The following is a 14,825-nucleotide window of genomic DNA, read 5'->3' on the forward strand; positions in this document are numbered from 1 at the left end:
GCTTATCGTTCTAGGTAAATTATCGCTGGAGGAGTTCATTAAAGGTGCCAAAAGTGACCCATCTATTGTGCGGTTACTGCAGTGTGACCCCAGCACAGCATCACAGTTCTGAAGCTGTCTGCAGCCTGGGAACCATCCAATTCATCTAGTGGCTGTGCCTCGCCTCTGCACAGCGGCCTGTCCCAGAATCCTTTTGGGCATTAGATGGACTTGAAAGCACTGCCAGTCAATCAGCCCACTTCCTACCCCCTATTTATTACTATAAAACTTGTATTATGTTTATTGTATGGAGTAACCATGGATTGCATGGAGATTTGGGGCACAGGGGTGGGTAGGGCATAATAAAGTGTCTAAAGGGACCAGATGCACATTGAAATAGTAAGAGATGCTACGAAATAGAGTAAGTGACCACCAACTGCCCCGCTTTGATATATACTTCGTGGCAGTGAGTTAAGGTGGTCTTCACTGAAGTGGGCAAAAGTGGAACTGGTTGCACTAAAGCAGGGAGTAACTATGCACGCTATATTTAATTTATTTATTAGGGGATGAGAGAGATGGTAGTAGTCTATTATGTTGTTTAGATATGCACTTTCCTTTGTATCCTTCTTCCTTCATTTCATTAGAGGGAACCCCTTGACCTAGTACCCTTCTGTTCTGGGTGGGGGATTTGCATATAATTAGACCCTACTTCGTTTTTATTATAACTGAATCGGCTCTTAATACTTGTAACTTTTCATTCATACTTTCCATCCATGCATATTATTGCCAGGTATATTATTTGTATGTATATTATGTGTGCATCCTTACAGCAATAGAATGAAGAAACCTAGCTGCACTAAAAGTTGCTTCTATAGGAAAGAATATTTTTTAATAGTATTGATGTGTTTTTATTATACTAACTGCCTGTCACTAAAAACAAAGTAATGTTATATAAAGAGATAACATAAGATCAGGTGTCTTTAGATTCTCCAATGGTTTAAATGAGTGCTTCCATATCGCTGTATAATTTTATATGCTCAGTAACATGTGAATGCTCCCCATACCTGTGAAAAAGTGGTGATTCATTAGGATTGGCATTTGTCTGTTCTGTCTTGCGTGATCATTCATTCACTTTGCAGGCATTGATGATTAGGTATGATATATTTGGGTCATGTATGAACTGTTCATAATTTCTCCTGCATTTTTGAATTGGTATTGCAGAATTCTGCAACAGCCACCACATACTAGTGAGGTTGAGGCTCAGCGGGCACAGGGCAAGGCTTTGCACGATTATGATAGGTCACATTTCATTTGTGTTTGGGGGTCTGACTTCTTTACATCAGCTAGAGGCTGCTGCAAAGGTGTTGCACAGTGACACTCCCATTAATGAAGACACTTGTATTCATGTGTCAGTCAGTGCTACAGGCTGTGCTAGTAAAATTGCAATTGTAAGATGCAGCATTTTCATACAGGAGCTTGACTATAAAGAGAGCAAATCTTGACCACCAGTATTTCTTTAGTGTGTCCTAATAAAGCATCTTACATTTTCATAATGCATCCTGACAGTTTGTCAGTAAATGCTTCTGTTATTAAGGGGTGTAACCACTGTGCTATTTGGTTACTCATACAGTGCATCTGGAAAATATTTACAGAGCTTATTCCACATTTTCTTATGTTACAGCCTTATTCCAAAATGGATTAAATTCATGATTTTCCTCAAAATTCTACAAACAATACCCCCATAATGACAATGTGAAAGAAGTTTGTTTGAAATCTTTGCAAATTTATTAAAAATAACAAAATGAAAAAAATCACATGTACATAAGTATTTACAGCCTTTGCCTTGACACTCAAAATTAGAGGTCGACCGATATATCGGCCGATATTTGGCATTTTTTAATTAAATCCGCATCGGCCGATTGTGCCGATAAAAAAGCCGATTACATGTTCAGCGGGACTTGCAAAAGTCGTCTGTAATAGAAGTCAATTTAAGTTGCCTGAAGACACCAGTGAAGGACTTTCCTCCTCTCTGGGCAGGCTGCCAAGAGAAAGATCAAAGAGATACAATGTTTCTTCTTCAATGGACTGAACTCTGTGTGTAGAAGTTCTCAGTTTAACCATTTAAAGACTAAATCTTTTCTGACACTTGTTGCTTACAAGTAAAAATCCTGTATTTTCTGCTAGAAAATCACTCAGAACCCCCAAAAATTATATATATATTTTTTAGCAGAGACCCTAGGGAATAAAATAGCGGTTGTTGCAATATTTTATGTGACGCTGTATTTGCGCAGAGGTCTTTTTTCAACATCCTGCCAGCGCATCTCCTCAGTGTGAAAGCACTCAGGCTTTCACACAGACTGCAGGGGAGCCGTTTTGAAGGCAATTTACAGGCATTATTTTTAGCCCAAAATCGCCTGAAAAACACCTCAGTGTGAAAGGTGTCCAACTTAGATTTTATGAGATGAAGGGAAAATAAAAAAAAATCGGCCTAACATATCGGCCCAAAAAAATCGGCATCATATATCGGCCATCGGCCGCCGCAATTTCTAAATATCGGCATCGGCCAGAGAAAAACCCATATCGGTCGACCTCTACTCAAAATTGAGCTCAGGTGCATCCTGTTTCCACTGAACATCTTTGAGGTGTTTCAACAAATCGATTGGAATCCATCTGTGGTAAATTCAGTTGATTGGACATGATTTGGAAAGGCACACACCTGTCTCTATAAAGGTCCCACAGTTAACGGTGCATGTCAGAGCACATACCAAGCAATGAAGTCCATGGAATTGTCTCTAGACCTCCAAGACAGGATTCTATGAAGGCACATATCTGGGAATGGGTACAGAAAAATGTCTGCAGCATTGAAGGTCCCAATGAGCACAGTGGCCTCCATCATCCGTAAATAGAAGACGTTTAAAACCACCAGGACTCATCCTAGAGCAGGCCACCCGGCCAAACTGAGCGATCGGAGAGAAGGGCCTTAGGGAGATGACCAAAAACCCAATGGTCACTCTGACAGAGCACCAGCATTTCTCTGTGGAGAGAGAACATTCCAGAAGAACAACCATCTCTGCAGCACTCCACCAATCAGGCTGTGGGGGTGTTGTTCAACGGCAGGAACGGGGAAACTAGTCAGGATTGAGGGATAGATGACTGCAACAATGTACAGAGACATCCTTGATGAAAACCTGCTCCAGAGTGCTCTGGACCTCAGACTGGGGCGAAGGTTCATCTTCCAACAGGACAATGACCCTAAGCACACAGCCAAGATAACAAAGGAGTGGCTGCGGGACAACTCTGAATGTCCTTGAGTGGCCTAGCCAGAGCCCAGACTTCAACCTGATTGAACATCTCTGGAGAGATCTGAAAATGGCTGTGCATGGATGCTCCCCATACAACCTGATGGCACTTGAGAGGTCCTGCAAAGGAGAATGGGTGAAACTGCCCAAAAATAGGTGTGCCAAGCTTGTAGCATCATACGCAAAAAGATTTGAGGCCGTAATTGGTGCCAAAGGTATTTCAACAAAGTATTGAGCAAAGGCTGTGAATTCTTATGTACATGTGGTTTATTTTTTTTTTTAAACTTGCAGATTTCAAACAAACTTCTTTCACGTTATGCATTATGGGGTATTGTTCGTAGAATTTTTAGGAAAATAATGAATTTTTATCAATTTTGGAATAAGGCTGTAACATAACGAAAACATGAAGCACTGTGAATACTTTCTGGATGCACTGTAAATAAAGAGTACAGTAAGGCCGGTCATAGGTGGATCCTGGGGCCACGAGTTCCAGGAAAGAAAATCACTTGAACCCCTCCTGAGGAGCCATTTTGTTCTCCTGGTGGGGGAAGCCCCATTAGGAGAACACAGTGATTATTGCTAGTGGCTAGCAATAATAGCATGTAAAATCTAACAGGCTGGTTTTACCCAAGTTAATCGATCAACTTGGGTACACTTAGCCTGCCCATACATGGTTCGAATCCATCTACGGCAGGCTTAACTTGTAACAACAAATTCTAAATCAGCTTTTAGGATTCTGATTTTCTGGGTGGCAGTTATGGAATAAGGATGCAGAAAGCACATATCATTAGCACTTCAGCAGTTAATTCGGCTATCTAGATACACGATTTGAGCAGGCAGCCTTGAAACCCTGATACTATGTATGTAATGCACAATACAGTCTTGGAGCATTTGGACATTTTTTTCTTATTATTCAGTCTTAACATTATTTACATTTCTTGGGCAATAGAGAATTTGCTGAAAAGTAACAATAATGCGTGGATGGCATTGTTCACATTGTTTTTTTTGTTTTGTTTTTTTCATAAAAAAAGTTAAAAAATTTGTTGTATATTTTCTGGAGTTTTTCTTGAGCCACATGAACAATGAATGATTGTTTGTTTTTAGTCTTTGTATAACCACGTGAAAGAAGGCCGAACATCTCTGCCAGCTATAACCTTTTGAGGATATACACAAAGCTATGAAGGGCACTACTATATTGAGTACTATTATGTTGGTCATATTCGGTTGTGAATAATATGGACCCACATATAACAGCCTGTTGACTTGGTTTTGTTTTGTTAAGTGCCCATTTGACCATTGGGAGTCTGCTCCATGCACAGCTGACCTCTGCAAAGTAAGGGCCCTTTCACACTTACAGTTTGCAGTAATGTATGCATCATTTTTTTTTTTTTTTTTTTACAGAGATTTATACACATCTTTGTACATTTTATACATGCATTTATGTGCGCTTTTGTGCCTTTTAAATGTGTTCTTTTTGTGATATATTATTCAAAGTAAGGGGGGAACATTGAATATTGGTATTGAAATTTTCCATGGTGAAGATGTGTTAGAAAAAGGAAAAAAAAAAAACGCACAAAAATGCATGACACCTGTTTTTACGAATTTAACAGTAATTTTCCATGAATGCTTATTCGATGATTACGGTTATAGGGCAGAATATGACCGCCTATGTAACAGCACTCTGGTCTAACCATAAATCTAGGCCTGAATACTGCCACATTATGGATGGGGAATTGTCACCCAACCACTCAGATGGTAGGTATTTAGGTGACTTCTGCAACAGAAGCAGCAGCAGGGGAGGTAAGTATCACTGGGTCAATAAGGAGGTCCTCTTCTCGCAGACACTGTCAGCGTGCCCTATTTAGGCAAAGTGACAGTGTCTCTTTTGTGTTTGTGAACAAAAATGCTACATGGCATATTTTTAAAATATTCTAAGTAGGAGCGCATAGGTGCAAACCAACCACATGGTTCTCAATGGGATTTTTACCTAAACTGCTTTTTAATGCAGTAAACCTATTTTTTTACTAGAGGAAAAACAAACAAGTGTGAACGGACCCTGAGGCTGTGAAAAAACATAAATGGTATGTGCTGAGGTCAAAGGCTGAACCTTGTATATCTGCAATACACAAAACCTGCTCTCTAAGTGAGGCTGGCTTAGTGCAAAAATTATGTTATTGGTAATTTTTTTATCACTGTAAAGTCCCCAAAAAAGGGGGAACACTGTTTTTTCTATAACAAATAAAGCCTTGTATCCATGTCTAAATGTTGTATTGCTTCAGTTACCATGCACATTTCTCATCTGATGGTTACTATAACATCAAGTTGCTTTTGGAGTGCAACATAATCTTGAAAGCACAGTAATTATAAGCACATCCAAGCATCATGATGGTGAAACAGTTTCTTCTGGTGCTGGGGTATTTACACTGCTTGATTTTGACATAGGACCCTGGTGCCCAACCTGTAATTTACTAAAACTTGGGCAGTTGTGCATAGTAACCCCAATCAGCTTCTAAGTTCAGCTTGTTCAGTTAAGCTTTGAAAATAAAAGCTAATAGGTGATTGGTTGCCATAAACAGCTGCTCTAGATACTGGTTGTTTCATTCTTAACGTCCACCTCACTTTGCGGCCCTCGGGCCCCAGCCGTCAGTAGACATTGTTTTCTTTGCCTAGCAACTTGCTCAGTGCCAGTTAAGGAAAATATTAATTATATTGGTTTCTACTATAGAAATAAATTGGCTGCTGTCATACTTTAATCCTTTTTCTGTGCAGACCATTCATTCTTGCTTCTATTTTTATTATGTAGCTTTTTAAATGTAAGCATTTTCCATGTCTCTATACAAATCTGTAGTATATCTTTAGTCTTGGAATTGTAGCATTACCTGTAGTCATGGGCGTCCGCAGAACTTTTTTTTTAGGGGGGGGGGGCATCATTTTAGGGTTACTCATGCACAGCCCCTTTTCAACAATGTCATTATCACATTATCATGGTCAGAGTCTGCAGACACAGTACAGTCCTTAGGATAAGTAATGGATAATGGCCAACAGACCCTCTTATCAGACCCAGCGAAACTACAGCAGTGATCCCTCCGGCTGGACGATCGCTCACTCTTGGTTCCCCCTGGGGGCCACTCTGGTCAGTAGTTTAGTATGTCATTACCCTGGTAGTGGCTCAGCCTTTCTCTCCCTGGTGGCGCTGGACAGTGTGGCTCTCTCTCTGGTGGCGCTGGGCAGTGTGGCTCTTTCTCTGGCTTCCGCCCAGCACACTCCTCATTCTTTGTCCTGTAGCACTCTTCCTCAGCTTTTTTCCAGGCTGCAGTCTCTCAATCTCTCTCTCTTGATAGAGCTGTAGCCTCCTCCCTGAGGAAAATGGGGCTGCCAATCTTTGGGACTACATGTCTCATGATGCTCTCCTCTCCTAGTCTCCTTTGATTGGCCCTCAGTTATGGCCAGTAGGGAAGGAGCGGGCAGGAAGCTGGGCAGAGAACTAGAGTTCTCTGCAGGACTGAGGAGGGAAAAGAGCCAAAGTCCCACTACACTGATGAGGTGCTTGACAGCACCTTGATGGTGTCACCCCACTAGCGGGTGGCACCCGTGTGAGGGCTGTCCGCACCTCAATAGCGACGCAACTCTGCTGAATTCAAGATCCGATCCCTGATTCCAGGGTGGGGCACTTGACCCCCCTTGCCCCTACCTGCGAACGCCCATGCCTGTAGTTGCTGTTTTTGACCATCTCCTAAAGTACGTCCAGTCTTTGACCATAGCCTTGCATATACAGAACATTATATGCAACCTTTTGGGGATGTTAGAGGCCCCATAGAACAAGTAGTTGACCACCACTGACATAGTAGGTGAATGGTCCTAGCACACAGATGAGAATATAGCAGGATAGGGATTGAGGGGAAAGTTAAGTGTTCAGACCATAGATTAGGGGTTAATTGTTGGGAGAATAGGAAACCATGCAACACTGGGTGCCTGATCAACCAGTCACCAGATCTTGTGAGAGTCCTTGCATGGAGTTTCCACATGACTTTTTCCTTTTACTCCACTGGATGAACAGGCTGATGGGGGAGCTAAAAAAAAGGGGGGGGGGGATTAAGTGACTGTGTTAAAGCGGAGGTCCACCCTAAAGTGGACCTTCCGCTCATTGGAATCCTCCCCCCCTCTGGCGCCACAATTGGCACCTTTCAGGGGGGAGGGGGGTGCAGGTAACTGTACAGTACAGGTATCTGCACCCACTTCCGGGATAGCTCTCTGCGGAAAGGGGCGTAGATTACGCCCCTTTCCGAAAGTCCCCCGCTGCCTGCTGGGAAACACACAGATCCCAGAGGCAGCGGGTCCATCCTTATTGCGCAGCGCGACTCGCGCATGCGCAGTAGGGAACGGGGAAATTAAGTCGAAAGGCTCCACTTCCTGATTCCCATACCCAAGATGGCGGCGGCAGCACCCGAGACGCGATCGAGAGATCGGCTTCGGGTGCCGACATCGTGGGTGCGCTGGACAGGTAAGTGTCACTATTTTAAAAGTCAGCAGCTGCAGTATTTGTAGCTGCTGGCTTTAAAAAAAAAAAAAACGCGCACTCCCGGCGGACTCCCACTTTAACCTGAAGCTTGCATTTTTATGGTGAGGGGCATTAGGGCTAAGGAACAGTTTAAGATTTATTGTTGAGGGCTATTTTTTCACTTCACGGAAGCTGCAGAGTTATTTGTTCTTGTTGGGCGACCCACACCCTCAAGTCTACTAGTGTAAAGACAAATGGATTAAGCTTTTCTTTTTATAGTAACAATACTGTTGCGATATGTAAGATTCTGAGTTTTGCTGCACATGTTCTCTGATAGGTCTTCAAGTGTTCAAAGCAAAGCGAAGTTTAGAGCCTTGATATGAGAAATATTTTGTCCAGCTGGTACCTGAGTATTAAACTCTTTCAGTGTAGCTGCCTGAAGCATTCAGCCCTTCTTGCTCTGTTCTGCTTTCTTCTTCCACAGAAAAGTGGATTCTGACCTATAGAAAAATGTCACAAGACAAATTGGAAATTACAAGGAGGTTAATGATGTATCCCACAATTTCAAGCAATGCACATATTAAGGCATAGAATAGTGGAGGCCAGGACACTGCAGAATTTAGGGGATTTAATTTTTGCAACTTACCAAAATATCAATGTACCAAATATACAGTATGTAGAGTCCCCAAAATGTCAGGCCAGTTGAAATGTTTGTGCCTCACACAAAAAAGTAATTTTAAAGGTTCTCTTCACATTCCAGGTGCCTTTTACCCCCCACCGCTACCTAATAGGACTGCTTTAGTTTTGGATAAATTATAGAGAAATTAGAACTTCTGTGTCTGTTTCTATGATAAGCGGGGGAGATTTCCCTTTTTTTTTTACCTTCCTTTCTGAGACACAACAGCACTTGAAAGAGTACTTTCATAGTATTTAAAAATCCCTCTGCTTCACAGGTTAATCTGGGCTCTGCGTGTTATGCTATTGTTTTTTTTAAACTACTGCCGGATTGCACCATTGGGGATCCACTGTGTATTTAGATTTACTTGTCAACTGTAAAGACCACTAAATAAGAGAAGGGAGAACTTGCTTTTGACTACTCCCAGCATCTCCTGCACCCCTAACCTCTACACTAGCTGAATTTGTCCAGAAATATTAAGAAGTAGACATAGATTGTAAATTCTGAGGAGTAGCACAGCCCCCCATCTCTCTACCCCCCCCCCCCAACCTTGCAGCTCAAGGCACAGGCCCATGAGTGACTTATGCTAAATACAGCTCTGCACAGAATGTTGTAATTTAGTTCAGCAAAGTCTGGCCAGAATTAGAAATAGACTTGGAAGACTTAACATTAATAAGTCACCGGGACCAGATGGCTTAAGGAACTCAGTTAAGTAATTTCCAGACCATTGTTCCTATTTTTTATGAACGGTCTACTGACTGGAATGGTACCAGCTGATTGGCAGCCAAGATATATCCCTGGGAATTACAGACCAGTTAGCCTAACATCACTTGTATGCAAGTTCTTTAAGGGGATGATAAGGGACTATATCATTACCATCATTAGCAGTAATCAGCATGGATTCATTAAGAATCGTTATTGCCAAACCAATCTATTAACCTTCTATGAGAAGGTGAGCTGTGACCTAGATAAAGGAAGGCCCGTAGACGTGGTGTATCTGGATTTTGCAAAAGCATTTGATACAGTTCCCCATAAACATTTACTGTACAAAGTAATGTCTGGTGGCAAGGATCATAGGGTGAGTACTTGGATTGAAAACTGGCTACAGGGGCGAGCTCAGAGGGTAGTGATATGAGGAGTACTCGGAATGGTCCAGGGTGGAAAGTGGGGTCCCACAGGGTTCTGCCCTGGGACCAAACTTATTTAATTTATTCATAAACAACCTAGAGGATGGGATAAACAGCTCAATCTCTGTATTTGCGGACAATGCTAAGCTGGGCAATAACTTCTCCACAGGACGTCAAAACCTTGCAAGATCTGAAAAAATGAATGCGGTGGGCAACTAGATGGCAAATGAGGTTTAATGTAGAAAAATTTAAAATATTCCATTTGGGTGGAAAAAATATGAATGGGGGAATCTAGGATGGAAAAGGACCTGGGGGTCCTAGTACATGACAGGCTCAGCAATGGCATACAATTCCAGGCTGCTGCAAGCAAAACAAACAGAATATTGGCATGCATTACAAAGGGGATTAACTCCAGCGATAAAATTATAATTCTCCCACTCTACAAGACACTGGCCCAGCCATACCTGGAGTATGCCTTCCAGTTCTGGGCACCAGACCTCAGGAAGGACGTGCTGGAACTGGAGAGAGTCCAGAGAAGGGCAACAAAACTAATAAAAGGACTGGAGGACTTTAGTTATGAGGAAAGGTTGCGAGCACTGAACTTATTCTCTCTGGAGAAGAGACGCTTGAGAGGGGATATGATTTCAATGTACAAATACCATACTGGTGACCCCACAATATGGATAAAAATTTTCCGCAAAAGGGAATTTAATAAGATATGCGGCCATTCACTAAAATTAGAAGAAAAACGGTTTAACCTTAAACTAAGTAGAGAGTCCTTTACTGTAAGAGTGGTAAGGATGTGGAATTCTCTTCCACAGGCAGTTGTTCCAGCAAGGAGCATCAATAATTTCAAAAAACTATTCGATAAGCACCCGTACGACCACAACATACAGGGATATACAATGTAATACTGACATAAAATCACACACATAAGTTGGACTTGTGTCTTTTTTCAACCTTGCCTACCATGTAACTATGTAACTAAGATGTGCGTCATCTACTAGTCAGTGCTTTAAAGTGGGGGTCTCCAAACTAGCCCTCAAGTTGTTCGGGAACTTCAATTCCCATCATGCCTAGTCATGTCTGTGAATGTCAGAGTTTTACAATGCCTCATGGGACGTGTAGTTCCGCAACAGCTGGAGGGCATAGTTTGGAGATCCCTGCTTTATAGGGAATGTTTAGTTCCGGCGTCCCTTAAACTTTTTTACACAATAGGAAATATTATCACCTACAGGAGGATTGGATATTGGCAAATATAAAACTGTAATCCAGAACAGGATAACTCCTCCCATTATTAGCATGCCTGAGATTTATAGCAAAGCAGTAATGACAGCATGATCATAAACTCAGAGGGATTGAAGCCACGTCCCTCAATGGGCTGCAAGAAAAGTAAGTACAAAAATATAATTTCCTTATCCATTAAGGGACACAAGAAATCTTAACCTTATGGTGGAAAGGAGTGGCCTATGCTTGCTAATAAGTGGTCCATCCTGTGTTAAAAATGGGAATCAGCCTTTCTGGAGTAAGCAGTGGTTGAAACATAGACTCTTATAGCCCAAGTCTGAAATCAGACAATGGAGGGAAAGTTCCTAATGGTGAACTGAAGCCAGACAAAGGGACAGGAGATCAATGTTCTGGTTGAAAGGCAAAAATTACTTTAGACAAGAAGGAAGTCCTGGTCCTCAACTCTTTCTCCCTATGCAAAACCAGAAACCGTTTCTTGTAGGATAAGAACACCACTTCAGACACTTGCTTCAAAGAGGTGATGGCTACAAGAAACACCACCTTGTGGATGAAAGTGGAGAGAGAAATATGTCTCTAATGTGTTTGAGCAGCAGTTTCGAAAAGGGCAGAAGGAACAAGATTCAAATTCTGTGGAGTCACACTGGAGTGGACGGAGGGAGCTGCAGGGAAGAATTTGTTCCATGAAGAAACACTTGGGGTCGATGCTTCGAGACTCACACCAAGTGAAATCTGTTTTTCATGTCTAATGCTAGACCTTATGAGTAGTATCTTTCCTTTTAGCACTGTAAAGCCGCGTACACACGCGGGGACTGTTCGCTCAACTTTGTCCGTCAAACAGTTTCAGCGGACAGTCCGCTCAAAATTAGCATGGACGGACTTGCCCACACACGACGAACGAACAGTCCGCTGAAACCGTGCGCGATGACGTGAACGGCACGTACGACGGGACTAGAAAACGACGTCCTATACACTGCAATGCAACCTTCGGCGTGTAAATTCTTTCTGAGCATGCGCGAGACTTAGTTTGACGAACAAGCCTACACACGGGCGGACTGTCCGCTCAAACCAAGTTTCAGCGGACAGTTTTTCGGAATTTCCGAAAAACCTTGTTCGTCAGACTGTCCGCTGAAACTGTCCGCTGAAAGCCCACACACGAGCGGACTGTCCGCCCAAACACTGTTGAGCGGACAAAGTTGAGCGAACAGTCCCCGCGTGTGTACGCGGCCTAAGAATAACCGTTCCCCCTGTTCCTTAAAACCTGGGATTCAACTGCCATACCATTAAACACCACATCCACCTGGGCCAGTCTGACACAATAAGGATCACACGAATGCCTTCCAGTTTTGATCCTGGAAAGCAGATGAGGAAGAGTGTAGTGATTTCCATGGAGCCACCCGAGCACCCACTGCTTTGGCTAGAGAATTCCTGTACCTGGAGACAAACCTATCAAGTTTTTTTTATTAAACATGGAGGCCAGAAAGTCTACATCTAGTGTCCCCAAACTGTGAAACAAGTCCTGGAACACCTCTAGATGTTGGAACCACTTCCCCTGATTTAAACACTGCTGGCTGAGGAAGTCTACCTGCCAACCGTTTATGCCTGTAATTACACAGCTAACAAAGCTGGAATGTGAAGTTCTGCCATGGAAAGCTTCCAGTCTACCTCTTGCCTTCCTGGTTCCTTCCTTATGCTTGATTCTGAATGATTCCAGATTAGATGACCTTCCATTATTATTATTCAGGATTTATTTAGCACCAACAGTTTACACTGTGCTTTACAATATAAAGGAAGACAGTACGATTACAATACAGTTTAACACAGAAAGAATAGGAGGACCCTGCTCATGGAGCTTACAATCTAAAGGGACGAGGAGGTGGTACAAAAGGTAAGGGGATGATCTGATGCAGGTGGCTTAAAGGTTCTGTATACTCATATAACATGTCACTGCCTTGCATACAGTATACAGTTCCACCCTCTTAAAATGCTATATACATTTACAGTATGTCTTGAAAAACCATCCTTGCCATTGATCAGTGATCCACCAAATCTATACAATTTACCCATGAATTATATGATGTCCACTTACTTTCTTTTTCTTGTTGGTGCACATGTGAACATCCATCAGTCTTAGTACTGTCACATAACAGCGTGCACTGAAAACAATTTCAATGGTATCAAGTATAATAGCCATCACCCAAAGACACAGCGTTGTACTCTGCAAAGTGAAAGAGGTCATACAATTTATTATTATACTATGGATGATAAGCCAGATAGTTGTGTACAATAATTATCTGCTCAGAAAGATGTACAGTTATAAGAGCAGCTTATAAATTAACAGTATGATGTGCTTTACCCCCACAGCAACTATTACATAATTCAAAATTGATACCAAGTTAAGGGTAATGACACTAGCCATTAAAGTGTGTCTAAGGATAAAAACAAGGTAACGAATGGTTAAAACCCATGTGAGGTGTTTTTCTGCTGCCTGTGCCTCACTGAGATTTTGCTTCTTTTTCTGTCTCAAGACACCATAACAAGTGAGAGCATCCCCCCCCAAAGTATAATGAATTCTCTCATAGACAGCTGTCGTCATGAAGATATATCTCTTTTAGAATATTTTACCTCTATTCCACTTCTAATAACTTTAATAACCACATTTTTTGACAGCGGGACAAAGAGAGCGGGTGAATCTCCCCATTGGGTAAACAGATAGCAAAGAAAACACAACAGAGGTTCTAACTCTATACAAAACAATAAATAGAAAGTCAAAAGGTAAAAAGGTAGTGGTGCGCGGTACTATAGTGAAGAATCTAGTTAAAACAGGTTTAATATATTCAATAGGTACTCAAAAGATTAGAAGATAAATGTAATATCGTCTCCACTACAGGAAATAAATGGAACGTAGAAAAAGAAAAGACAATATATGTATATAAAAAATATATATATATATGTATATATAGTGAGGGACCCTCACTCCTATGCGTAGTAGTATTTTGAGTGGTAGACAAATGGATAAGAAAAACAATTAATGATAAATAAGACTGGTGGTCCCAATGTGTCTACCACTCAAAATACTACTACGCATAGGAGTGAGGGTCCCTCACTATATATACATATATATATATTTTTTATATACATATATTGTCTTTTCTTTTTCTACGTTCCATTTATTACCTGTAGTGGAGACGATATTACATTTATCTTCTAATCTTTTGAGTACCTATTGAATATATTAAACCTGTTTTAACTAGATTCTTCACTATAGTACCGCGCACCACTACCTTTTTACCTTTTGTCTTCTCCAATTGGAGGTTCAAGTACCCCATTTCAGTGTGTGCAGCGGTGCAACAATTAGATTACTCTTTGATTAGGCGCAGGAATATTCTCTTTTATAATAAATAGAAAGTGTTTTCAAGATTTGCAAAGATGTGTGGCAAATTTTTAATGTGGAATGCCAAGTTGCTGCAAACTCTCCCATTCAATCTCATTAAAAATTGATTTTGGCAAAAAAAAACAAAAGAAACAGGCATTCTGGAGGCAGCAGTATCGCCACAGATTGAACAAGCAAGAGGAGAAAGAACAAGTGTGAACTTAAAGCCTAACTCCATGTTTACTGTGCGCTTAAATAATATTTGGTTTGAGTAACGCTAGTCCAGGTGAACTATTTCCTTCACTAACAGGAGCACTTACTGAGAGCACTGTATAATCTGTATGTAGCATCTGCTATGTCCAATAATGCTGTGTTCTGGCAGCAGGACAGAGACGTCCCTTCCCTTCCTGTTCCTGCTCAGCCATTCACAGGAAGCTTTGTATTCTATGAATGAATACAAAGCTTCCTCTGGCTGAGGCAGAGTAAATGTTGTCACGATCTCTCACTCAGTCAGAGAAAGCTTTGAATTCTTTCATAGAATACAAAGCTTCCTGTGAAAGGTTGAGTAGCGCTAAGCCCAACTTGAGTTTTGTCCCAGGAGTAGAACAGGAAGTCTCCATTCCCACTG

General features: G+C 41.7%; 2 protein-coding genes across 4 annotated transcripts in view; one reads left to right on the top strand and one right to left on the bottom strand.

The window, feature by feature from the left end:
- HPCA (hippocalcin) overlaps positions 1-5,541 on the top strand; it is a 56,410-nt gene extending 50,869 nt beyond the window's left edge. For both annotated transcript variants that reach the window (XM_077482033.1, XM_077482032.1), the window contains exon 4: positions 15-5,541. In XM_077482033.1, the coding sequence (XP_077338159.1) occupies positions 15-112 (98 nt within the window). In that variant the 3' untranslated portion in view covers positions 113-5,541. The remainder of the gene's footprint in view (positions 1-14) is intronic.
- Positions 1-14,825, bottom strand: part of TMEM54 (transmembrane protein 54) — a 67,714-nt gene that overhangs the window by 10,465 nt on the left and 42,424 nt on the right. For both annotated transcript variants that reach the window (XM_077482030.1, XM_077482031.1), the window contains exons 5-6: positions 12,914-13,042; positions 8,183-8,276 (exon numbers count right to left, since the gene is read on the bottom strand). In XM_077482030.1, coding sequence (XP_077338156.1) covers positions 8,190-8,276; positions 12,914-13,042 — 216 coding nt within the window. In that variant the 3' untranslated portion in view covers positions 8,183-8,189. The remainder of the gene's footprint in view (positions 1-8,182; positions 8,277-12,913; positions 13,043-14,825) is intronic.

The sequence above is a fragment of the Lithobates pipiens genome, unplaced genomic scaffold, assembly GCF_037356315.1.
Source record: "Lithobates pipiens isolate NorthernLeopardFrog02 unplaced genomic scaffold, aLitPip1_a1.2 Scaffold_16, whole genome shotgun sequence".
NCBI lineage: Eukaryota > Metazoa > Chordata > Amphibia > Anura > Ranidae > Lithobates > Lithobates pipiens.